This window comes from Miscanthus floridulus, chromosome 15 (genome assembly GCF_019320115.1).
Source record: "Miscanthus floridulus cultivar M001 chromosome 15, ASM1932011v1, whole genome shotgun sequence".
NCBI lineage: Eukaryota > Viridiplantae > Streptophyta > Magnoliopsida > Poales > Poaceae > Miscanthus > Miscanthus floridulus.
The window spans coordinates 61,795,349-61,821,335 of NC_089594.1; the positions used below are offsets into that span (position 1 = coordinate 61,795,349).

Consider the following 25,987-nt stretch of genomic DNA (forward strand, 5'->3'; position numbering starts at 1 on the left):
GTGTGCACCACACTTAACCCACTAAACTCACCTTGGTCAAGCTACCCATCCATACCCCCCTTAATAGTACGACCAAAGAAAAAACAAAGTTCTAAACTATTCTAACTGTCTCTTCAACACCAAACGACACTTAGAACTAGTCAATCCTTAACCTTGTCGTCCATCATTTGAAAACCAAAACGATTTCCATCGTAGGGGCATGACAACCATGATTGTCCAATCAATTTCTATTACCATGACCTAACTTAATTGTATCTGCAAAACACACGTTAGTTACAGTAATCTCGTGTTGTCATTAATCACCGAAACCTAACTAGGGTCCTAGATGTTTTCAATATTCTATGATAAATATAACGATACTTATTTGATACCATGAGTCTTAATGTTTTTTTAAGAAATTCGATCAAAGTTTAAAAAGTTTGACTTATGATAACTATAAGAATCTATCTATGAGAGTATTGTCGTTCCTCCTTTTTTTGAAGTCATCACCATTGTTGCACGCATACATATAGGCATCGGGATGGAAGACATAGGGGAAATGCGGCATGGTGAGTCCATTGACATACCAAGTCGTTTTCTTTAGTCTTTCATTTTATCCTTGTATCCAACAACATGCCATCGTCATTCAGTTCGAAGCAAGGGGTGGACTGAGACAATAAACACCCCCACACACACACCCACACCACACACCACCACCACCAATAAAAATGGTCGTTATGGGACTACAAACTTTCTTATTTTAACTATATTTATAGAAAATATTAATAATATTTATATCTCTAGATAAATTCGTTATGAAAATATATTCAACGATATATGCTAGATCGATCCCTCATGGAGGCTTCGGGGTGGGGCTGGAGAGGGTGGTGATGCTCTTCGGCGGCCTCAAAAACACCAGGATGACGTCGCTGTTCCCTGCCATCCGCACAGGCTCAATCCATAGTCGTCGCCACCATCTTGGTTTCTCCACATCGTCAGCATCATAGGTTTTTGCCATATTCAGAGTTTCAGACTGCCTGCCTGCGTTTGTTACTGCACTAGCTGAAAGGCGAAGTGAATGTGAATCCTTTCGGCAGCAATGCCGGGCACTCCTGTTGCCCCTCTTTTTGGGGTGGCTGTTGATCGCTATGCGATAACTGAATGACCAAAGCATCGTCTGCCTTTTCATCGTACTCAAAAAAAATGTCGTAATAAGATTTTTTGGTTATCGATCTAGTGAAGTGACAAGTAAACGTGATGCATTCAATGGCTAGGATCTGTTGGTTCTCGATAAAATGATATGTAACAAACGCGAAGGGATCAAGGGCATTTGGTCTAGTGGTATGATTCTCGCTTAGGGTGCGAGAGGTCCCGAGTTCAATTCTCGGAATGCCCCAGTTTTTTTACCCACTTCAACCACCAGCCAGCCTTTTTCCCACCTCAAGATAGAAGGTAACTAATTTAACCCATTCTTGGAAAGCGTAAGAATGATAGCCTGCATCACAATTTTCCTGCAGCAACATCTCATTGCATGTTTGCAACTGTTCGAATTGTAAATCTAACGGAATACTACAATTGATCCAGCTGAAGAAAACTGTAAATTTCACTCACTCAACTGAGGCTAAGGTTCCTGCATTTATTTCTGCTACAAGCAAACCGAATCCGTGGTTCTTATGGGGAACAAAATGCTTGCTTCAAATAACCACATATTTCCTACTACAAAATGTCATGCAAAGCTTTCTTGCTGTTCTTTGATGTGCACATTAGGGGTCTAGGGGAACGCAAAATTTATGCTGATACAAATAACGCACACCAAAATGTTTCAGCTCGGAACATCTAATTTACAATGGCTGAGAGGCAAACTAGTCACAGAATCCAAATCTAAAAAAGAAGAGAAAAAATAAGGACATTCTTGGGCATGGATGAATCTCTCACAGGGGCGTCATGGTGTTACCAATCGCTCGGAATTTGTAATCATCCACTGAAAGTAAGGGAAGAAGGAACTATTAAGTAGCCGCCATTCATTATGATCAGTCAGCGGATGCGCATACTGTGGCCAGATAAAACTGATCTCAGCATATATCAAATTGATTGTGTCACAGTTCTTGCACAAATCAAAGATCTAACAGTGTTTGCAGCCTTGATGAGAGGAGGAACCGAGGCAGAACTCTTAAAAATGTTGAAACAGTTTATTGTTTGTTGAATAAACAACAGAACTGAAATACTTCAAACTTTCAAAGATAATGAAACTAAATCTTGGTAAGTAATAAGAAAAATGTCATAAGATGAAACCTATGTCAACACCTGAGATAAAAAGGGGTGGTTTCTACAGGTTGAGGAAGAAGCGGGAAGGACGAGGAGGGGACGCAACTGGAATCAATTGTGCAGAAATTACGATTGAAGGGAAGCTTGCTCTTTGGACAAACCTTACTATGTCTTTGTCAGAACAATATCACGCATCAAGTTATCTGGAGCTGTATGGCGAGCCATGTGAGAAATGGTGTAAGATGTACTAATGACTATTGCTTAATCATGAAATGAAATATGAAAAGGCCAATCAAAGTACCTGGCATGCCTGTGAAATGCTCAAACTGGCCCATAGCTTGCCGTATAAACATCTCCAGACCACTAACAACTGTAGCTCCGCACTCTGCAGCTTCTCGGAGAAGTCTTGTCTCTTTTGGTGTGTACACCGCATCAAACACAACAGCATAAGATTTGAGTGCTTGCTGCAAGATAATACTTAGTCAGTAGACTAGCAGAAGACAGAATATCTCGATTAAAATTGGCAAAAACAAAAACAGGTAAGCTAGATTAAGACCTTAGATAAAGGAGTTTCATTCACATTTGGATGCATTCCAATGGCTGTTGTATTTGCAAGAATCATCCCTTCCTCTGGATGGTAGTTTTCCAAATCCGCCAGAGTCAACGCAGGCCCACCAATTAAGTTGGCAAGTTCTTGTGCACGTGCTGGAAAGTGGAAGAGTTGACTCAGTTCTCAACGTATACATGTTTCTCAATCACATTTTCACAACACAGCAATCAGTGTGTGCAAATTAATGATAAAAATCAACGAAGCAGAAGTGTCCAGAAGAGTCCTATACCAAAGGTACGGTTTGCAATTACAACTCTTGCTCCCTTCTCTTTTGCTCCATATGCCAGTGCTTTTCCTGCGCCGCCAGCCCCGATGACAACAAAAAGCCTTCCAGCCAGTGGTGATGTGTCTGGATCCCTTTGTTCGAATGCTGCAAATTAGCCTTTTAGAACTGAACATCGATCAGCAATAATTTACCAATACTATAGTCACGTGTAGAAACCTCTTATTCCATCCTCGATAGCAGATATAGCTCCAACATAGTCAGTATTATAGCCAACAAGCTTTCCATCAGGTCTTCTAACGATTGTGTTAACAGCTCCGATGTCCTGGATAAAGCATCATACTTCTGAATGTAACCCTAGGTGTGCTAAAATGTTCAGCAGTTCTTTACGTGACAAGCAAAAGAAAATTACCCTGGCAATGGGATCAACCTCATCACAGCACCTAACAGCAGCTTCTTTATGGGGAATTGTGCAACTGTGGTCCAGTTGATTTGATGGAAAGAAAAAAAAGGTCTGATCAGATATGAGGTACATTTGGCTAAAACAAACATCATTGCAACATATGATTTGGCTCACTAAAAAATTAACTACCTGAAGCCAGCAAAATCTGGTGAAGAGTATGTATTAAGAAATTTAGCCAAGTCATCCACCAAAAATGGCACATACACAGCGTTGAAACCCACTGATCTGAAAGCTTCATTATGCAAAATTGGGCTTTTGCTATGGCCAACCGGCTTCCCAATGATACCAAAGACCTTAGTGTCTGGGCCTATCTGCCTAATATTGTACACATTTATCAAGTCTGCAGCCGTTGGCTGTGCAGGTGCAGACTCTTTTCCTTTCTTGAGAGACCCAAAAGTAAGGAATCCACCATATTTTGGGCAAAGAACCCGAGAAATAAAACCTCTGTCATTCATCACCAGCCCAATGATTGGCACCTGCTTTTCCTAATTCATTATTCAGATACAAGATAACATGAGCTATTAGTTATGTAAAGGCAACTGAGGAATGAAGCATGGAAATCAACACACAGCACAAAACCTTTGTCAAGAGAAAAGCTCTAAACCGATATTTGTGCATCATAAGTGTGTTCTTAATTAAGAAGTTCACCGACCGTCATGTGCTGCTGTGCTAAAGATTATGATATCAAAATGTGTAATTACTTTTAACAGCTATTTACAGTAGAAACAAAGCACCAAGCAGATATCTTTAATTTTTTAGGTGACAAATCAGATATTCGCACCAAAGAGTAGAAATTAAAATTTTAGCTAAGTTAAATACAGAGTGTAATTTCAGTCTAGTTCCCATTGAAATTCAAGTTCATTGGCCAGCAGTAACAATGGTTTTATCATAGTACAACTCACTTGATAAAATGGTAGCTAAGAAGGTTTTTCTCAAAGTAGAAGATTGCTGGGAGGCTACGAACAGTACGTATTTGTTGACAAACCAACACTATAATATGACAACAAAGTATCAGCAGCAAATCGCATGTCACAGAGCAATAAACAATAGTGAGATAGACTAAACTCTTAGGAAATGCAAACTGAAATTCCATGAACAAAATTCATATATGCAGAAGTGAAAAATAGTCAGATGCTAAATCACCTGGCAATGAACAAGTATTTGAAACATTTTTGCCACATCAACAATTTCAGTAGCAGTTGTAGCTATTTTCACGATATCAGCCCCCGTTGCTTGAATCTGAGCCACCAAATTTGCAAGTTCTTCGGATGATGGAGTGCTCTCATAGTTGTGGGATGAAACTATAAGTTTACAGTTATCAGGTTTCCTCCCAGAAATAAGTTTCATAAATTTGTCAGCCACCTGCACAACACAATGTAATGATCAACTCCAGACTCACCCTCACTGGTTTATAGGATAGCAGGGCTAATTGACATTATCAGTACATGAATATCGAGCATCTTTTACTAATATTTTAGTACCTGTTTCATATCATTACTATCTTTTTTTTTCAAGTGGCTCTTGTTGGGTTTCATCTCTAGCCTACGCTAACTTGGTTATCAGAAGACTATTATTTTTAATGACACATGATAACCAAACAAGCTTAACAACTGACCAGCTGTGGACAGGGATTCAAATCAGTGCCTGTCTCATAGGGTTGAAAGTCATGAGAATATCGAAATCTCAAATACCTAATAATCAACTAGAATTGCACTACACCCAAGTTACAAGATTATATTTGTCGGCACTGAGCCACCAAGAAAAAAAAATAGTGCAGTAAAATACAGAAATACAATTTTTTATTGACTTCATGAAGTGAAAGAAAAATAGGGGAAGAGCCAACCTTAAGCTCAACATCCACATATTCAGCTCCCAGCTCCATTGCCAATAACAAAGCCTCAAACCGCGATTCGTCATCGCCTTCGTATTTGCCCCCTTCCCACTTGGGCCTGTGCAACCAAAACCAAGCAACACTCGCTTTGCTTAGTAACACTGCAATAACTGAAATGTTGATACAAAATTAGCCCCCATTTTGCTCCACTCAATTACACTAAACGTCTAAACTAAACCAGCTGAAACCTCTGTAAATGCCTTACGATTCCCCCAATCGAATCCGGAATCGCAATGCGCCAAAAAGCTGCCTCCAAGGAGAAGTAAGAACCTAATCCCCCGCACGCCCACCAACCCTGAGGCAGGGAGGCCAGGCGCTGATGAACCGAACCCACACCCACCTGTAGGTGACGAGGGCGGGGAGCGGGCGGGGCTTGGCGAGGATGACGGGCAGGTCCCTGCGCGGCGCGAACCCAGCAAGGCAGTCGAGGCGGAGCTCCGCCAGGTCGGCGCCGAGCGCGGCGGCGGCGGCCAGCTCCTCCGCCATCTCCCGCGGCGCCCGCGCCGTCGCCGGCACGCAGACCATCGTCCGCCGCCGCGACACCGCCGCGGCGGCCGGGGTCACCGCCGAAACCGACATCGCCGTCGCCATCGGGGGGAAGCCGGCGGCTTTGCGTCGCGGTTGGTGCGAGGAGGAGCGGAGGAAGAGGGGGGGGTTTAGCTGCACTTTCGGTGGGTTGGTGGTGGAGGTGGACTGTCTATGTGGGTGCCGCCGGCGCAGCTTCGTTCGCGCTGTGGGGCCGGCGGAATCCAACGTGGCGCGTCGCGATTGGTTTGAATCGTAGGTGCATGGAACACATGGGCACGCCCGTCGAAGTGCGCGATCAAATTACTCAAATCAAAAGTAAAAAAAAATTGTTTATTCAGGAAACGATTCTCTGAATCCAAATCTTGAAGGGAATATGGAACTGGTGCACGTCTGCATGTGGATATGACAGATAAATTCTTAGCATTGTCGATCCAAAACACACTAACATGACCAATTCATCAACCTGAAAACCAAAACATCTTTACATTGTTCAACTAGAGCATATTGTTTACTGAACAACAGGCGAGTCCAAAACCCTGGAGGAATGTGATGTGATGAAAACGACACTGCATCATTGCAGGCAGCAAGAGAAACAGGATGAGGCCGAAAGCTGCATCTCCTCCCCGCTTGTGTTGAAGAATCATCAATCAAATACGGTGCTTCCCAGACGTCGAGGAAGAAGCAGGAAGGAGGACATATGTACAACTGGAACCATTTTTGCAGAAACCATGATATCTGCAGAGACCTTGTTATCTGGACACCCCTCAATGTGTCTTTGTCAGGATAGCCTCACGCATCAACTTTTCTGGAGCTGTAGGGTGAGTTCATTGGGAAATTTTTATAAGACGAACCGACATTATCTTTCTGGACAATGATAAATGGAATGAGAAGTACCTGTCATGCCCTCTGTGAAAAGCTTAAACTGAACCATCACTAGCCTGATTAGCATCTCCAGACCGTCAATAACCGTGGCTCCACACGCTGCAGCTTCTCGGAGAAGTCTAGTCTCTCGTGGCACGAAGACCGCATCAAAGACAACAGCATAGGATTTTAGTGCTTCCTGCAGGATCATCATGCGTCGATACACGAAATTAGAAAAAGGCAGAATATACTGGTAACAGATGACGGTTCAATTAGTCAAGCGAGTCTAAGACCTTAGATAACGGAATTTCATCGACATTTGGATGCATCCCAACAGATGTTGCATTTGCAAGAATCATCCCTTCCTCGGGATGGTAGTTTTCCAACTCTGACAGGGTCAAAGCAGTCCCACCAATTATGTTGGCAAGTTCTTGAGCTCGTGCTGGAAATTTTGAAATCTCAATGTAATCAACCACATTTTTATCTTACAAAAGGATATTAGGCGGCCAAGAAAAGTTTCAGAGCAAATAAAATGCTAGAAAACATGACTAGAACATAATGGAATTTCCAAAGGCTAATAAGTGCACATTGAATAAGCATCTAGTCTATAAACTGGGAATAATCGCTAACTTTGGAGTTTGGAGTTTGGAGTTTGGAGTTTGGAGTTTGGACCCAAGATAGGTTAAGGTCTGCAAGGCCTAACTTACAAATCGTGGCCTCATTTTAAAAATAAAATACACAAGTTGTCATAGTCATATAGGAGTTATATCTAATGTGAATGCTTAGCTTTGAGATATAAGGCAATGCCAATAGACAAGATATTGTAAAATTTGATTAAAAGATCATGAATTGTCAGTATTCAGTGAAATAAATTGCTTATAAGATCACATCCTAGACACTGTAAAATGTGGATGCCTATCATGTAAACTATGCAGTTGTATGATTAAATTTGTTGAGTAGAATCATCCTGAAGAAATAAATACCAAATGTACGGTTTGCAATCACAACTCTTGCTCCCTTCTCTTTTGCACCATATGCTAGTGCTTTCCCTGCACCACCAGCCCCAATAACAACAAAAAGCCTTCCAGCCAGTGGCGAAGTGGTCGAATCTGTTGGTTGTGATGCTGCAAATGGGGTTAAAAGGCAGTTACACGAACCATGTATAGATCAGCAAAATACAATATTGTAAGTGGTGGCATGTGGAAACCTCTTATTCCATCCTCAATAGCAGAAATAGCACCAGAATAGTCCGTATTGTATCCTACAAGTTTTCCATCAGGCCTTCTAATAATTGTATTAATAGCTCCAATGTCCTGGAGAAGGTGTCTTTCTTACAAATGTTACTCTTGGTGTGTGTATTTTTTCATAGAATACATAGTAGAAGAAATGGGAATGAAATTACCCTGGCAATAGGGTCGACATCGTCACAGCACCTAAGTGCTGTTTCCTTATGGGGCATTGTGCAACTACAGTTCAATTAATTGGATCGAAGAAAGTATTGGATGGTCAGACATGGGGGATAGACTATAAAATTGAGTAAATAAGGATATAGCAAAAAATCATTGCAACAAATTATGATTTTACCTGAAGCCGGCATAATCTGGTGCTGAGAAGGTAGAAAGAAACTTAACCAAGTCATCTGACAAAAATGGCAAAAACACAGCATCGAAACCCACTGATCTGAAAGCTTGATTTTGCACAATTGGGCTTTTACTATGGCTAACTGGATTTCCAATAATACCAAAGACCTTAGTATCTGGGCCTATCAGCCTAATTTTGTACTTATTTATCAAGTCTGATACCGTCGGCTGCCCGGGGGCAGATTCTTTTCCTTTCTCAAGAGATGCAAAAGTAAGGTATCCGCCATATTTTGCGCAAAGAATCCGAGAAATAAAACCCTGTTCTTTCATCACCAGCCCAATGATAGGAACCTGCTTTTCCTAGCTCGTTATTCAAATAAAAAGATCATGTGAACTGGGAATCATAGAAACTGAAAATGAAGCATTGAAACTAACACATAGGATAATATCTTTTTGTGTGGAAACCACTACACCATCATTTGTGCATATCCCTAGTGCAATCTTACCATCATATATATGATTCATGGAAGGAGGCTTTGAAAAAGAAATTTCCCTCGGGTGAAATATTCCCTCAGAAAATAAATAGTTCAATGGCTACAGGCCTACAGTCATCATGTGAATTGCTAAATGTATATCCTTTATTTGTCCATTTTGTATATGACTTCATGTTTTTTATCTTATTCAAGTATACCACACTAGGGGCCTCCCTGAATGGTTTCTCCTAAAATATAGTCTTTTTTGGTCTTAGTGATAACAGGTCAGAGATTTCATTACTGCATTCTTGAAATGTGAGCGTTGGATCTGAAGAAATCCAAAAGTGTAGCAGCCTAGCCCCTAGCTCTCCAATTATAATCCGTGTTTAGTCACCAGCAAACCAGCTATATTTACAACGGCGTACTTGCTGGAGATTGGAAGTGCACTAGATTGTTTTAGAATTAGCACAAACCTGGGAGTGCCACGGATAATTTAGCAAAAGTTCATATCTGAGTCAAGCAGACTTTTAAGGACACATAATCTTTATAAACCTAAGCTAAGGGTCAGCACCAGATGGCATGATATGGAAAAAAATTGGATACACTAAAACTCACTTGGCAATGTGCAAGTACTTGAAACATTGTTGATGCGTCCACAATGTCAGCAGCAGTGGTTAAAATTTTCACAATGTCAGCCCCTGTTGTTCGTATCTGAGCCACCAAATTCAGAAGTTCATTGACCGAGGGAGTGCTCTCGTAGTCGTATGCTGAAACAATGAGCTTACAGTTTTGAGGTTTCTTCCCAGACAAAAACTTCATAAATTTGTCAACGACCTGCAGAGCAGCAAGGCAATAGTGAGTAGTGACCAATTGAAAAGAGATTCACTTGTCCCGAAGACATGTAATTAAGCACAAGAAGAAAACTGCATTGAAATGTAATCCAACTCTGAACTCTCAGATATCCAATTCAGTAGTACTGCACACATAAAGCTATGAATTCACCAAGCCTCACAAAATGATTCTGAAATCAACTGGATAAGGAGAAATTCTTTGCCCTGCAAGCTAGTCTTGTGAATTGTGATATTCTGAAATGAGATTAAAAGGAGTGAGGACGTAGCCAACCTCGAACTCGATATCAACGTATTCAGCTCCCAGCTCCATTGCCAGTAGAAGCGCCTCAAACCGTGGCTCATCTTCGCCTGCGTACTGGCCTCCCTCCCATTTCGGCCTGCCCAACCAAAACCAAGAAACATACATACTTTCATACGAGATTAACTAGGCAAACACATATTATTCCTCTGATGGTACAATAGAAACACAATCTGAAAATTTACAAAGAAAAAACATTTCCCCCATTCAATTGTACAACCAGCCAGTTCTCACAGAATGCGCCAAGGAGGTGTGTCTAAGGAGAGCAGATGCGATGCAAGAACCTGTAGGAGACGATGACGGGGAGCGGATGGGGCTGGGCGAGAAGCACGGGCAGGTCCCTACGCGGCTCAAAGCCGTCGAGGCAGCCAACCTGGAGCTCCGCCACGTCGGCACCGAGCGCGGCCGCGGCGTCCACCTCCGCTGCCATCTCCCGGGGCACCCGCGCAGTCAGTGTCGCGCAGACCAGCGTAGGCTGCCACGCCGCCGGCGTCGAGGTCGCTGCAGTCGCCATTGGCACCCGGAGCGGTGGCTGGTGGGAGCAGCAGAGCAGCTCGCCGTGGAGGGGCGCGTTTAGCTCTGCAGCAGAAGAGTACACGTGGCGGGCTGGGCTGCCTGGTACACCATATATAAATGTGCCGGCCGGCATTGCCTTGTCCCCTAGCTCCTGGCGGCGGCGGCGGCGAAGTTTTGGCTGCCGGCCACCGCCGGCTCTTTTGGCTGGAGGTGGGACCTCATTTTTGTTTTTCAAAAGGACTGACGTGCTGAAGTGGGCGTGTCACGACTACATGGGCAACTAGATGGTTGCCCATTGGGCATAGAAGTAAAAGGAAGCTCGGCCAAATCTAAAACCTAATTTAGGGGGGAAAAAACTCAATGTGACAAGCAGCCTGTTCGGCTACTGCTGATCGTAGATTATTATTGCTGGCTAGTTTGGTGTGAGAGAAAAATACTGTTTTGGTTGAAAATTTACGATTATTTATGACTAAGCGAACAGGCTGAGGAGCAATAAAGCAAAATGGCTGTACACTCTTGGCATTGGCATAGCGCCCGCGCCAACAAGATGGTGGCACATGGACACTGCACCAAGGAGATAGCCACTCTGGCCATCGGACCATGTTAAATTGCTAGGACAGTGGCACGCAAACGTATCCTGGAAGCTCCTAGCATAGCCACTCTTTGCCACTGGGGCATGCTAAATTGCTAAGACGGTAGCTCGTGGATGTATGAAAGTACCCGCCAACTAGCGGTCAGTAACGTGAGTTGCACCCACTCCATGGCATTCCTAGCCAGACGATAGAGATCGGATGGAGCTGGTCGATAGAGCAAGTTGTACCCACTCTATGGCATTCTTAGCCAGACGATAGAGATCGGATGGAGCCAAACAATTTTTACTGGCGTGGACACCGCCAATGGCCACCAACACCAGCGGCTCTCTTGGGGGAGATAATTCTTGTTGTTTTTAATTTAATATGGGTTCATGGACTTATTTTTGCAAGGTTGGTAAAAGAAGTCGTTTTGGATAAGGTTTGAGTCAAATATTGGGAATATAAATCATAAATAATTCTTCAGTTGTTGAGTTTGAAAATATGAAAGCCATATGAATAGATCTGTCTTGAAAAATACTTTCATAAAAATATACATATATTATTTTTCAATAAATATTTTTATAAAAATAGAAGTCAAAGTTATGCTTTGGAGATCGTGTCACTGTAAAAAACAACTTCTTTTGCCAACCTGGAGGGAGTAGTTTTAAATATTTGAGTTGTTTTGGAGATGCAACGCATAATACTACAAACTTCAACCCCTTTTATATGACTATGGCATAAATCCATCACAACTCAAGAATTGTTAGAACCCATGAAAATTAGTAAATATCGACCCAAAACGAATAGTTTCCGTAGACCAGAATTGCACATCAACTGCGAATTCACACCCAAAACAACTTTAGAAAAGGCTACGCACTCCCTTAAGTCCACTGCCCACCCATCTCGTTCACGTTTCATCGCTCGTTTCATCTGCAAATTCACAAGCTGATAGCAGAATGGTACATTGTCGAATTTCAACAGAAAAACGAAGTCTCGAGCCTATTTTCACCATTTCCTGTCGACGACACCCATGAACAATCGCATTGGATCAGTCCTGTCAGGTAGAAACTGCAGCTAGCACACCGCCATCATTCATGTGGCAGTGACTCCATCCTCTGAGTGATCAAACGTACCACGGCGTTGGCAGCCGAGAAGGGGCCATGGAAGCTCTCCCTGTACGACAGCTTGTCCAGGTCGCCCACCATCTTCAGCAAGATCTCTCCCAGGTTGGACTGCCCCGCTATCAGGGACTCGCGGTGCGACCGCGCGGCGGTGCTGCTGATGTCTACGTTGGCTGGCTCCGGGCAGTACTCGTCGTCTAGCCACTTGTGCAGTGTCTCCCTCAGCCATTCAGATTCCTGGTCATCAACATAAAATGGAGGTAAGTTCCTCAGTGATTCGTAGCAGGCAACAATGTGCCTAAGTTCCATACAATCCATGATCAGGCAGCTGGAAATAGTAGTCTTTTTTTTCTTCCTTTTTCCCTTTTTGTGCTATTACAAAGCATGTTAGTTCTGTGTGTTCGAGAGAGAAAAAAACAAAGCATGTTAGTTTCGGTACTCCATGGTAGGCCTTTAGTTCAGAAAAAATTCAAGTTTTGATGCACAAGCACCTATCCAGAACAAGGATTGGAAGCATCACAATTCACAGTAATGCACATAAGCGCCTTCACTTATGAGAACTGCAACATTCTAAATTGAGTTCAGCTACTGTAAGTTACATTGTGTATGTGCAATGAAATAGTAGTAAGTTCTGTTAATTGATTCTAATGCAGTGTGGCCATATGATGATTTCTAGATTCGACTCTCCCCATCCACACTGTGAATTCAGACATCCCAAGTGACACAGAAATGAATTGTCATGATCTGAAAAGGGGGCAAATGTGACTTGTGAGCAGCCAGAAACCCAAGACGCACACAGTATCTGAACTCTGAAGTCTGGACACTGAACAGCACGAACTGAGCCCGTGCAAATTTCGTTTGAATTGAGAGGCATCAACCTGCCCCTTGAGCGTAGTCTGTTCAACACTACTACCCTAGATTGTTTACCAGTACCTAAGAACTGGAGGGGGAGCTATAGCAACCACCAGAACTGGAGGGGGAGCTATAGCAACCACCACAAGGCTGCGACAAGAATCGGTGGGAGAGAAATTAAGAGAAAATACCAAATTGGGACCGAACCTGCGTTGCTCCAGCAGGCGTCAGCCAAGAATCGGGCACCCTCAGCTCCTGCACGCGGTTGTCCCGCTCCCCGTCGGCGGCGCGGAGAGGCCACCAGGGAGGATAGGCGACCCGGACGGAGGCGGAGGCCAGGAATCGGGTAGGCGGCCTGTTGGTTCGGGCTAAGTACTGGTGGCTGGTTTGGTATAAAAAAAATACTATTTATTGGTTGATAAGGCATAACTTATAAATCAAATATGATCATACGAACAGGCTTAGGGTTATTGGGGAGAACTAGGAAAGGTTACGCCTTTGACGGAGGGGGAGAGGAATGGAGGCGGCCATGGAGGAGAAGGGCAGCCAAGGAGGTAGAAGATGACATTTTTCTCTCTTTTTTTTAGAAAAATCTTTCTATATTTTTTCAGAGGTCAGCGTTCTTCAGGGGAAAATTGTGGATTTCATTTGTTTCAAATCCAGACTGTCGTGTCACCTTCCAAGCTTCCTTGCGTGCTGGATCCTGCCGAAGTTGAGTGGCACTGTTCTCCTGTGACAGTTTGTGACCGATGCTACAGTTCATCGCTGAAAGTTGAATTTCGTAATGATATCATGATGATTTTATAGGTAACAGTAAAAATTCCCAGATGGGTAAAATTATGGTTAATGTGTTCCATTAGCCCTAGTTTTCTCATTAAAGACTTTGTTGTTAATCCTGTCCTTAATCTGATTTACTACAACTCAAGTTGGTATCGAGAAATCACAAAGCTGAAACTCATCAACGCTTGTGGTTAAACAACGCAATGGGGCGGCACCTGGTATTTGCAAATCTGTATCCCAAGCTCAACTGCATCTGATTCAGACTTTCATGTGTGAGACTTCTCAAAAATCAAAAGCCATAGTTGCAGAGACTTCTTCATAATAGTTCGTTGGTTTCTCTATAGTAGTACAACATACAAATGCAAAGTGGAATACATTGTCTTCATCTGCTTCATGTAGCCTTTGGATCATCTAATTTACCTCAGCAACATCAATACAAAATCTCATCTTGAATCATCAAGAAAGAACAAATGGGTAACATGAACAATTTAACATACAACAGAGATCGAATGCAAAGTCGTCGATCGACAAGGTTGATGGAACTAGACAACCTTTGGAGATGGATCTAGACAACCTTTGGAGATGCCTCCAGCATAAGCTTCTCAATAAGGTCCGCCTGTTAGTTGATCTCCACCAATATGTCCAACGGCCTATTAGGCCATTGCCTCTGCGCCCTGATCGGGGGTGCCCAACCCTAATACGGTTGGTGGGACCCTATCGCACAGCACGTATAAAAGGTAAGGTGGGGATCTAGGCTCGGATGACGAGGTTCACTGGAGCCGCCATCCCACCTACAGAAAACCCTAATCCGATCCTAAAGAAGTGCTGCCAGCGACGGGATGTCCCACCGCACCGCCGTCGGCCCTGCAGGTCTACACCGGGCCACTGGACTTCACCTCCTCGTCACTACGACGTCTACTACACCGCGGCATTGGCGTCCACGCTTGCCGATGCGCCTCAATAGAGAAAGGCGAGGAGCCTTCCCGAATCTACGGTTATAGAGAGGATCACCATCGATTCTAACAATGATACCGGAGCCAGGTTGCCAGTGTGTAACCCTAACCCTAACCGGGTAAAAGCAAAGCAAAAAGGGACCGGGGGTGGTGGACGTCACTGGAACCCCGGTCACCACCGCCACCACGCGGGGAAGAGATGCCGCACCGCCATTCTCACCGGCGCATGACAAGAACAGAAAAGATCCGTGTTCGGATCAGAGAAGAGAAAGGGGAAAAGGATCTCAAGAACCCTAACCCTAACCCGCGCAGAAAGCTCGGAGAAGAAGAAGAGTGGGTTCGGATTTGGCCAAACCCTAAGACCTAACCCCAATTTCATCCCCATCCCAATCGGAATCAAATCCGAAAAGAAAAGAAATCAAAGAAAAGAAAAATCCAAAGAAGAGAAAAAGAACAGGGGTCGGCACACAAACCCTAACCCTAGATCCTGATTTGGATGAACTCCAAAGAGGAAAACTGAATCGGTCGAATCAAAAGAAAGAAAAGGAATCAAAGAAACCCTAACCCTAATCCCCACCTCTGGTTCGGAAAATAGAGATCAATCCAAATCGGAGAAAGAGAAGGGGAAAGGGGACGGGATAAACCTCGCCGTGCGTCGGGATGGCCCTTCGTCGGCGCCAGAGAAGAAGGGCCGAGCCGGGGGCAGGCTGTTCACCGGGCTCAGCCAAGGGGGTGCCGTAGCCAGGCCGCTCGACGGTGGCGTGCTCACCCGTCGGGGAGCACTCACGCCGACGAGGGGGCCAGCGACGGCGCCATGGCTGCCTCGCTCCACCGTCCGCTCGCTCGTCGTCTCGCTCTTGGTGGCTCCTGTCCTTGCACTGAGGAGAAGTGAAGAGGGGAGCCGTTGCGGCTGAGAGAGCGAAGAGAGAGAGTGGGAAGGGGAAAATGAACTAGGGTTTCTAAGGAACCTGGCGTCGACGGGTTTTTATACCGCCCGAAATTGACGCTCGACTATTGGATCGGTGCGGACGACCGAGATTGATCGGGCCGTCGCCGGCCCAGGCGGGCGCGAGCGCGCCGCGGCACTTTGCCGGCCCAGGCCCAGGTTGCGGCCTGTGCGCGTGCGGACAGATGGGCCGAGCCGGTTTTGACCGGTTTGGGCCGACACAGGAAGAACAAGAGTCCAGTTTTGTTTTTTTCTTTTTCCTGGAAAATTGAAAATGCAAATTGGCTCAAAAGAAAAATAGAAAAGTAATTTTTCCCTGTGGATAAAATTCAAGAAATTGAGTATACGTTTTTCGCTGCTAAAGAAAAAGTATATTCTCCAGTGATTTTGAACCGACGTGATATTTAACTGGAGAAAAAAGAAAGTTTTTCCAGTAAAGGTTTATTTCTTGGAAATTGATTAATGGATTAAAGGAAATAGAAAAAGCAATTTTCCATGTGGGTAAAATTTAAGAAAAAGAGAGTTTTTCCACAGCCAAAGAAAAGTTGTTTATACTCCAATTATTTTAAACCAATGTGGTATTTAATTGGAGAAAAGGAGATTTGACATGATTATGATGTTGTTATTTTCTGACCAACGTTGTTAATAACAATATCATAATTTTAATGATTTATGCATTAATTCTACTTCTACCCAACGGTGATGTAGAATTAGTGTATAAGAAGAGTTATAAATTTTAATGATTTATGCATTAATTCTACTTCTGTCCAACGGTGATGTAGAATTAGTGTGTAAGAACAGTTATCAAAGTTAATGATTTATGCATTAATTCTATTTCTGTTCAACGGTGATGTAGAATTAGTGTGTAAGAACAGTTGTCAAAGTTAATGAGTTATACATTAATTCTATTTCTGCCCAATGGTGATGTAGAATTAGTGTATAAGAATAATTGTATGTTTTAATTTTGACCAATGTTAGAATCAAGGCATGCAAATGGTGTTATTTTTATGTTAAGAAAAGTTTTGACCTGGTTTTCATCTTGTCTAAGGTGGACTGGGTAGTCACCTCACCGTGTTACACTGAGTTTGTGGCACCGGTGAGAGAGACAAAAGAGAATGATGCCGCTTGAGCAACTAAAGAGAGGGATTTTGAATCCCAAAGAAGTCCTATGACTTTTGAGCATAGGAAGTGTCACTGCCAATAAGAAATGTTTGGTTGTGATAAAGAACATGATTGAACCTACAATTGTGGGCTTAATCCCAGAGTGTGACACGGTCACCGAGTACCTCGATAGAATAAAGAGTCGGCTCACTAGCTCTTTAAAGACATGTGCTACCCAACTAATAAAGCAACTGGTGATAGAGTGTTACTCTGGAAATGGTGGCATAAGAGAGCTCACGATGCGTTGTCGAAATTATGGCACTATCGTTCAGGCCATATTTGGAGGGGGAGAATAGAAAGACTAGTTAAGAGTGATATTCTTCCTCCATTAGAGCTCTCAGATTTAGAACAATGCAGAGAATGCATAAAAGGAAAGTATGTAAAGAAAATAAAGAAAGATGACAAACGAAGCGTAGGAATTTTATAGATTATTCACATAGACATCTGTGGTCATTTTTCTGTAAAGAGTGTGGATGGTTATGATTCGTTCATAACATTCACAAATGATTACTCCCATTATGGCTACATTTATCCAATCAAAGAAAGAATAGAAGCATTGGATAATTTTAAGATATTAAATATTAAGATAGTCAGGTCTAACCGTGGGGGAGTACTATGGTCGACATACCCTAAATGAATGGCATAGTAGCCTAGTATTCTACACCGGGCGAACCTCAGCAGAATAGAGTAGCTAAAAGAATCAATCTTACCCTGATGGATATGGTGGGCAGTATGATAAGTTACTCCACCTTACAGTTGAGCCTGTGAATTGAGACGTTAAAAACCGACATTCATATTCTTAATAGAGTACAAAGTAAGTCGATGCCCAAAACACCGTATGAGTTGTGGACAAGAAGAGTACCCTCACTAAACACTTAAGTGTGTGGGGGAGCCCTGCTGAGGCTAAAGTATTTAACCCAAATATTGGGAAGTTAGATCCCAAAACAGTAAGTTGCTATTTGTTTGGCTACCAAAAAAAAGTCAAAAGTTTTTCATTTTCTACTGTCCAGAGAGACATACAAAGTTTGTAGAAACAAGACACGCTGTTTTCCTAGAGAATGAATTGATGAGGGGGAGCATGGTAGCTCGAGAAATTGACCTTGAAGTGAAGCAGGTGTATGCGCCCACTCTAATTATTCATGAGCCATTTTTCTCACTACCTTCTGTTGCTGCACCGACAGTGCTAGATACTGTGGTGCCAACACCTGTTGTTATCCCACCTGTGGCAACAATGAATAACGATGAGGAACCTCTTCTTCAGGATCCTATAGAACCTATTGCCACAAATGAGGGGGAGCAACAGTAGCCTCAAACTGAAGATGTGCCAAATGTGAAGGCCTCTAGAAGGTCTCAAAGAGTTAGAAGGTCTCAAAGAGTTAGAAAATCAGCTATTTCTGCTGATTATGAAGTGTACAATACTAAGGAATTTCAAATGAAGGATGATCCCACCTCGTTTGAAGAAGCCATGAGTAGTGATCATTCATCAAAGTGGCTTGAGGCCATGGAAGATGAAATGAAATCAATGAATATCAATAAAGTTTAGGATTTGGATATAATTCCTAAAGGAGCCAAAACAGTAGACTGTAAATGGGTCTACAAAACAAAACTTGACTCTCAAGGAAATATAGAGAGAGATAAAGCGAGACTTATGGCAAAATGCTTTACGCAAAGAGAAGGGATTGATTACAATGAGACATTTTCTCCAGTCTCATGTAAGGATTCCTTCAGAATCATAATGGCATTAATGGCACATTACGATTTAGAGTTACATCAGATGGATGTAAAGACGACATTTCTCAACGAGAACTTGGAGGAAAATATTTACATGGCACAACCGAAAGGTTTTGTCATGGAAGGAAAAGAACGAATGAGATGCCGCCTAAAGAAATTCATTTATGGATTAAAATAAGCTTCAAGACAGTGGTACTTGAAGTTTGATCAGACAATAAAAAATTTTGGGTTTAAAGAAAATATAGAGGACAATTGTGTCTATACAAAGTTTAAGAATAGGAAGTTTATCTTCCTTGTCCTGTATGTGGATGATATCTTACTTGCTAGTAGTGATGTCAGTCTACTACTGGAGACAAAGAAGTTTTGTCCTCAAAACTTGATATGAAAGATCTTGGTGAAGTCTCGTTCGTTCTAGGGATCGAGATTCACCGAGATAGAAGTAAAGTGGTATTAGGACTATCACAAAAGGCATACATGGAAAAGATCTTAAAGAAATTATGTATGCACAAATATAGTCCCTCACCTGCTCCTATAGTCAAGGGCGACAGATATGGGGATTTTAAATGCCCCAGGAACCAATATGAAATCGATAAAGTGAAAGGGGTTCCATATGCTTCAGCTGTCGGAAGCTTGCAACATGCTCAAGTATGTATACGCCCTGACTTGACATTTGTTACCGGATTTTTACTTGGCAGATTCTAGAGCAATTCTAGAATAGAATACTAAAATTGATAAAGAAAGTCTTGCGTTACTTGCAAGGAATGAAAGGCCTCATGATGACGTATAGAAGATCTGATTGACTCCACATAGTGGGATATTCAGATTCTGATTATGCGATAGTGAATACATATCCAGACATGGATTTTCTATCATCTCGCAAAGGGGAGCTATTTTATAGAAAAGCTCAAAGCAAACTGTGACTACATCGTCCACAATGTATGACAGTTTGTAGCGTGTTATGAGGCAACGGGCAGGTGAACTGGCTAAAGAAGTTTATACCCGGTTTGAAGGTGGTTGACGACATCTATAGACCACTTAAGTGATACTACGATAATAATTAGGCAGTACAGTATACTCACAACATAAGTCAAGTGGTGCTGCCAAACACATTGACATAGAATATTATATTGTGAAAGATAAAGTCCGGGATCAAGTCATAAATCTTGAGCATATAAGTACAGAAAGGATGCTCGTGGATCCGCTTACAAAAGGCTTACCACCCAACATGTTCAGAGAACATGTAGCTAGCATGGGTTTAAGAGAAAGCCTAAAATTCCTGAACAAAAGAAGGCCCAAAGATAAGTATCTATTTCAGAACAGAGTAGTGTGTTGTAGCTGTTAAGTCTATTGGCAATGGACCGTGACGATGAGACATGCTCTATGCGCTAATCTATAATGGAATGAACAAAAGTAAATGATATGAAATTGAAAGATAGATTGAGATCAAGGGGGAGAATGTTAGTTGATCTCCACCAATAGGGGGGCCCTTGCCTCTGTGCCCTGATCGGAGGCGCCCAACCCTAATACGGTTGGTGGACCCCTGTCACACAACATGTAGAAAAGGTAAGGTGGGGATCTAGGCTCGGACGACAAGGTTCACTGGAGCCACCATCCCACCTATAGAAAACCCTAATCCGATCCTAAAGAAGTAATGCCAGCGACAGGATGTCCTACCGCACCGCCGTCGCCCCTGTAGGTCTACACCGGGCCACTGGACTTCACCTCCTCGCCACTACGACGTCTACTACACCACGGCATCGGTGTCCATGCTTGCCGATGCGCCTCAACAGAGAAAGGCAAGGAGCCTTCACGGATCTACGGTTACAGAGAGGTACACCATCGATTCTAACACCGCCGCATCCTGCAATGCCTCTTCGAGGCCCATCACAATCTCAACCTAGAGGAGAAAGTTGGCGATGTTAGAGTGCTGCTATTTTTTTGGAGCTACAGTCAATTTCAATAGAGGGATGACCGTGCCCAGTGAATCAGCACCAAGTTCAGCGAATTTTGATTCGCCAGTGAGAGCAGTCCCATCGGGAAGAGCCAGCTGCTGCTTCACTATACTACAAACCTTGTCAACTGTCTCTTTCTTAGCATAATCAATAAATCAGAGAATGATGATATTTCAGGTCTCTCTTCAAAAAGATGTTACTACTTCACATCAGTATGACAGTACAGTAAGCGCATGCCGACAATCTCAGAAACAGGCAATATAGCTGTCAAGAACCAGGTCACACTCTTCACACCATCTAGTAGTTTGTACTTTCTATAACAAATACTAAATAATTCCATCTTTTTTTTGCTACCTATAGTCCTATACAAAGAATTTAACTTATTTATAGTATCTCGTATGATGTTAGTGCATAAAGATAACCATGACAAATATGAACAGCTACTACAAATAGGTTGTTTCTTTATCCACCAAACACTTTTAGAACCAGAACAACTGTTGCAAGCAACAAAGAATAAAATGATGCATACCGAATAGCAAATCCTAAACCGAAGAGAACTTGGTCTTGAACGGATGGATACAGAAGTCATCCTGTGGCTCTGGAAGGAAACCGAGCTCTGGCTAAATGATGAAGTGGTCTTCATCCACTCCTCTGGCTTGATAGATGAGCCAGAAGTCTTTGAGCCATATACTAGGGTTCGTCTCCCTAGTATACTTGGCGATGTTGGTAGACGGTCGAAAGCGCTATGGAAACGATGCTCTCAGGATGCGTCGGCCAAAGGCCCATGGTCCTGGGCTAGGACTCCGATCGTCGGGTTGATGACCATGCCTAGGGTACATCTCACTGGTCCCCTCGATGGTCCGGCCGAAAGCCCACACTGCCTGCTCTCACCACCACCCAATGGACATCATCATCATTGTGGGTGGTACAACCCTAGATACCCACGGCAGACCAGATGGGTTATGCCCCTAGGGGTGGCCTAGCCCACAAGATGAAGCCTTATGGGGCACGACACTGCTCGGCGTCTCCCGCAAGACACCAGGAAGATATCCTGAAGATACTATGAGATCTATTAGGATACGTATGATCCCATGACTCTTGTAATCTATTATTACTTTCTGGTTATCTCCTAGATCTAACCGACTTGTAACCCTGCTAGGTAGGGGTGTGCGTGTTGTTTCCATGTCGAACAAGATGGTACATTTTGCAGGCTCTTTGTCCCTCCCACAACCCAACCAGATCTTCACGGTCGGATCGATCTCGTGGATCATCAACGCTGATGGAGTCAGAGAGCTCATCGAGCCAGTGCAAATCAATATTGCGCCGATCACCCCAACACCTGCAACTGCAGATCCGATCTTAGAACCACCTCTGAGGTTGCCTTCACCGACAATTCGCCACCCACTCCCCCGCTACTAGAGGAGCCAAATCAACAATGATGATCTAATCACATCCATCGATCAGGCTGGCCAAAAGCTCGTCGATTGCCTCTCCATCGCAGAATCGGCTCTGACCACTTTAGTTCAGCGCTGACCACCCTCCGATCTAGATCTATCAGAGGCTACTCAGGAAACTCTAGGGGTTATGACCCTACCCTTTGGGCTCGCCAGCATCACCGTCGCCTATCAAGATGCCCTAAGAGGCAAGTTCATGGACTAGGTTGGAGATGTCCATCCTCCCACTGACCAGATCGCCGACCAGCTCCCACCGGCTGTCAACAAGCTACACGTCGGTCGACGCTCCAAAGCATCCCTCCAAACCATCATAGAGAAGAATCTAGACTCTGAGCCTTAGGGCTCTACGGAGACTGTCACCGAAACCACCGCCAAGCAACCTCCCTTCCGTGGAGGCGCAATCTTCAACGTCAGCATCGATAGCCCCCATGGGAAGGGGAAAATGAGGAGGACCGCACCGCCTGCATCAACAGGAATGTCAACCATGCTTAGTGCCGAGCAAACAAGGCCACCCTTGTGCTAGCTAAGGCTTAGCTTGACTCGCAAGGAAGGCCATGCCAACTCAAACGCAACCTCGATGATGAATTTGTCCATGTTGATAGCCACGACGACTATAAGACCCCAAGCGCCAACTTGGCTGTGGCAGCCAATGAGCTTGCTCGGCTCTCGCAGACACTGAGGTCGCCAGGGTCACCACCATGCTTAAAGCAGTGCACTACTAGGTCAACAACATCTGCTAGGATCAGAGATCTTCATACTCCACAAGCTTGATTCACCGATTAGCTACATTGAGATCCAATCGCCGCCCTAGCCAAAGTTGTTTCGCCGACCAGCACCACAATGCTGGACAACCCCTCTAGGGGGGAGCTAGGGATAACTATGGCGTCGAGCTTGCTCCTCTAGGTTCTAGCCTCCTGCTCTAGCACATCGAACTATGCCTTGGTCCTCCAACGATAGTCTGAGGCATCACAAGGATCTGTTAGACAAAAGAAATTACTCCAGCAGTAACTCCGACCACGAATTACTCACCTTTTAGCACCTCGGCTAGCTTCTCCGCTTGCCTAGTCGCTTTCTTCTCCTCCCCCTGAAGTTGCCCGATAGTTTGGCGTAGCTGGCCAAGCTCCGCATTTTGCTCTACAAGCATAACAGTCGTCAGCAACAATATGATTGTTCAACAATGCAAAGCAAAATCACCGATACGCCATACCTTTTCTCTGCTCGAAGACATTTCTGAGTTGTTTGGACTTCCGCTCCAGCTGCTTGGAAACTTGTTAGCTGCTTAGAGACAATGGTCAGCTTCTCGAACCTACCCTGCAACTACTTGGACACGACCGCTAACTGCTCGGACAGTGGCCCCTTTTGGTATTCCAGATCTCACGCTTGAGACTCAGCAAGATCCCACTCGCGCTGGGTCCTCTGGACATTTTTCTCCATAAGCTTCATTGTCTCTTTTAGGTTTGCATTTTCTTTGGCGAGGGGCTCCATCCTCTTGATCAGCTGGCACCGTTGTTTAGCAGTCTGAGCTATCCCCTGCAAAAGCACCAAGACTATGAAGAACTCTAATCTCCAACGTTAAAGATGAATAGTGATGACGTAATGCTAACCTTGATATGCTTCATCGCCATCGACAAGGTGGACTCTAGCCTCCTGAGTTCCCTAGTGGTGTCCTCTTCAATGACCGCCACTTCGTTGCTCCACTTGCGGAGGATTTAGATAGCTTGGGGTTGTGATTCCTCACGTTCGATCTCTTTCACCTTGTCCTCCTCCTCCATAGCTGGTGGCACCACCAGGGGGCTCATTTGCCACATAGCATGTCCAACCATGCCCTCCAATGCCTCAAGGAGCGTCGTCGGTTCCTCTGGCATTATAGGCTTCCCCGCTCTAGACTCTGACGTGGCATCGGTAACTCTAGCATCCACCTCTAAAGCCTCGGCAGCTTCTGTCATTGCCCTAGGCATCGTCACCAACCTATCCGCCATTGGCACCAACCGTTCACCACTGCCAAGTCCACCAGTAGTGGTGGTTGGCTCCTCCATAGGCTGATGAGCTCCCGGGGACTCTAGGATGGGATCTGCTGGCATCTCATTTGCGTCGGGACTAGCCCCCAGTTGCCCACCGGTCTAGAAGGACGAATTCAACTCCTCCACACGCCTCGCTCTGCATTAGATCAGCTCGTCAATCGCCACCGTGTTAAGGATTAGACAACAAAATAACTCTAAGGCAAGGATACTTATGTGTTGGCCTACTGATACACTTTTTTGAACCAGTGCTACCTACCCAAGCCCCTAGGCACGGCCCTAGGGTCAACTCCCACGCCATGGGGTGGAGGTCTCGTGGTCTCCGCCGTCGGCCTCTCCTTCGCCTACTGCTCAGGGACTCCCTCCCCTCCCTTCGATCGCTCCTCCATGTGCGTGTTGCGCGGAGGCACTTCAGTGCTTGGAGGAGGAGCTACTAGAGCCCCATCGTCATCTGACCAGTCAGACATCGTCGTACTCTACGTCCGAGTGGTCCAGTCACCATTAAGCGAGATGCCGCCTGGCTTGCAGGGAGCAACACCCCCATCTTCCTTTTCTTTCGGGCTGGCTCATCTGCCACTACCCTCTTCCCCTAGACTTTCTTCAACACTAGGGGAGGACTTTGTCTGGCCAGCGTCCGCGCCTTTGGACTCCAATGAGGCGCTGACAACACCTTTTTTTAGGCTGAGCTGGTGGCTGGGCGTCTATCGCTTGTAGCTAATCACCCCTCGGCACACCTAAGAAGTACACCGCTCATTCCTGTGAATGGATCTTTCCATAAGTGAATCAGTTCACTGCTCGACAATGGTATAGGATAAAAAAGGATTAGCAACAAACAATTAAGATGTTCACCTAAGGAAGTGGGTTCCTATAGTTGAAGGGTCTCGTCTGCCCTGACACACTAAATGAGGCAAATAGAGCAAATACATCTGTGGCCCGCTCTAGCACGTCATCCCTCGATAGCATCTTCGTCCTCTCCCGGGTGCCATCGGTGTCCCCCTTGAAGTCAAAGCCCACGATGGCCCTCTCCTTGCAGGGCTGGATATGGTGTACTATGAAACTCACCGCCACTAGTCCATTGTTTGTCTTTATGCCCTTTATTAGGCTGAGGAGCTCCCTCACCTGATCCATATCGGCACTGCTTGGCCTCTCTGACTAGCTTTTCTAGCTCTCCGGGATGTGGTTGGCGTCACAGCAGATGGCAGGATGGCTCTGCTTCATGTAGAACCACCTGGCGTTCCACCCCTTCATCGACATGTTCAGCAGCACAGTGAGGTACTCACCCACCATTCCATCACGCAGTTGAATATACACACCACTGACCACCTTGGAACCACCACCACCATTCTTCTTTAGCTAGAACAGGTGACAAAAGAGGTTGAAGTGGGGAAGAATCCCAAGATATGCCTCATAAAAATGAATGAAAATCAAAATGTGCAAGATGGTGTTTGGGAGGAGGTTGCATAGACTGACTCTCTAGAACTCCAATAGATCCCTCAAGAAAGGATGAATAGGAAATCCTAACCCACACTAGAAGTAATCCTCAAATACTACAGTTTCATCAGTATGAGGCATTGGGTAGGGCTCACCGCTGGCCGGCTGCCATCCGACGGTGACACGATCAGGAAGAACACCCGCCTCCACCATCCTGTTGAGCTCCACCTCCCTCGTGCGCAACGGCACCCACTCATCGTCATGGCTGACTCCGGCGCTCGCCTTCTTTAGGTTTCTAGCTCCCTTCTTCAACGCCATCTCTCAGATCTGGTTTGGGATTGGTGGTGGAAGCACGTGTGAATTTAGAAGTGTGAGGGCTGAGGAGGAAGATGAAATGGCAAAGTGGCAAAGGTGGGAGCGTGGGGTGTGGCGGCGTAGTTATAAAACATTCCCCCTACCTTTCGCATTCGAGGGTTTT

General features: G+C 44.6%; 3 protein-coding genes, 1 non-coding gene and 1 pseudogene across 9 annotated transcripts; 2 read left to right on the forward strand and 3 right to left on the reverse strand.

Moving 5' to 3' along the window:
- Window positions 1-1,303: 1,303 nt before the first annotated feature.
- On the forward strand, window positions 1,304-1,375 carry TRNAP-AGG (transfer RNA proline (anticodon AGG)). The gene has a single exon. It is a non-coding gene; the product is annotated as a tRNA-Pro (tRNA).
- A 220-nt stretch (window positions 1,376-1,595) lies between these two features.
- LOC136506809 (bifunctional 3-dehydroquinate dehydratase/shikimate dehydrogenase, chloroplastic-like) lies at window positions 1,596-6,116 on the reverse strand. 5 transcript variants are annotated; one of them, XR_010771727.1, is made up of 11 exons: window positions 5,772-6,115; window positions 5,384-5,489; window positions 4,684-4,902; window positions 3,670-4,025; window positions 3,490-3,553; window positions 3,297-3,402; window positions 3,084-3,224; window positions 2,801-2,949; window positions 2,546-2,708; window positions 2,284-2,453; window positions 1,596-1,960 (listed from the first exon to the last, which is right to left on the reverse strand). XR_010771727.1 is itself a non-coding variant. In XM_066501709.1 (11 exons), exons 1-10 carry the CDS (start codon window positions 6,020-6,022, stop codon window positions 2,410-2,412), a joined length of 1,590 nt encoding a protein of 529 aa, XP_066357806.1. In that variant the 5' UTR covers window positions 6,023-6,116; the 3' UTR covers window positions 1,596-1,960; window positions 2,406-2,409. The 5 variants fall into 5 exon arrangements, 4 of the variants coding, with proteins under 4 accessions (XP_066357806.1, XP_066357804.1, XP_066357805.1 ...); XM_066501709.1 differs by having other exon boundaries at window positions 2,406-2,453; window positions 3,670-4,016; window positions 5,772-6,116; XM_066501707.1 differs by having other exon boundaries at window positions 2,406-2,453.
- Window positions 6,117-6,335: 219 nt separating this feature from the next.
- Window positions 6,336-10,759, reverse strand: LOC136508826 (bifunctional 3-dehydroquinate dehydratase/shikimate dehydrogenase, chloroplastic-like). 2 transcript variants are annotated; one of them, XM_066503606.1, is made up of 10 exons: window positions 10,307-10,759; window positions 9,996-10,101; window positions 9,489-9,707; window positions 8,405-8,751; window positions 8,223-8,286; window positions 8,028-8,133; window positions 7,804-7,944; window positions 7,114-7,262; window positions 6,854-7,019; window positions 6,336-6,770 (listed from the first exon to the last, which is right to left on the reverse strand). In XM_066503606.1, exons 1-10 carry the CDS (start codon window positions 10,669-10,671, stop codon window positions 6,724-6,726), a joined length of 1,710 nt encoding a protein of 569 aa, XP_066359703.1. In that variant the 5' UTR covers window positions 10,672-10,759; the 3' UTR covers window positions 6,336-6,723. The 2 variants fall into 2 exon arrangements, with proteins under 2 accessions (XP_066359703.1, XP_066359702.1); XM_066503605.1 differs by having other exon boundaries at window positions 8,405-8,760.
- Window positions 10,760-11,876: 1,117 nt separating this feature from the next.
- On the reverse strand, window positions 11,877-13,651 carry LOC136509425 (uncharacterized). Its single transcript, XM_066504226.1, has 3 exons — window positions 13,578-13,651; window positions 13,291-13,465; window positions 11,877-12,468 (listed from the first exon to the last, which is right to left on the reverse strand). The coding sequence occupies exons 1-3, from the start codon at window positions 13,649-13,651 to the stop codon at window positions 12,199-12,201; spliced, it is 519 nt and encodes a 172-aa protein (XP_066360323.1). The 3' UTR covers window positions 11,877-12,198.
- A 6,970-nt stretch (window positions 13,652-20,621) lies between these two features.
- Window positions 20,622-23,343, forward strand: LOC136507537 (uncharacterized; annotated as a pseudogene).
- The last annotated feature ends 2,644 nt before the right edge of the window (window positions 23,344-25,987 follow it).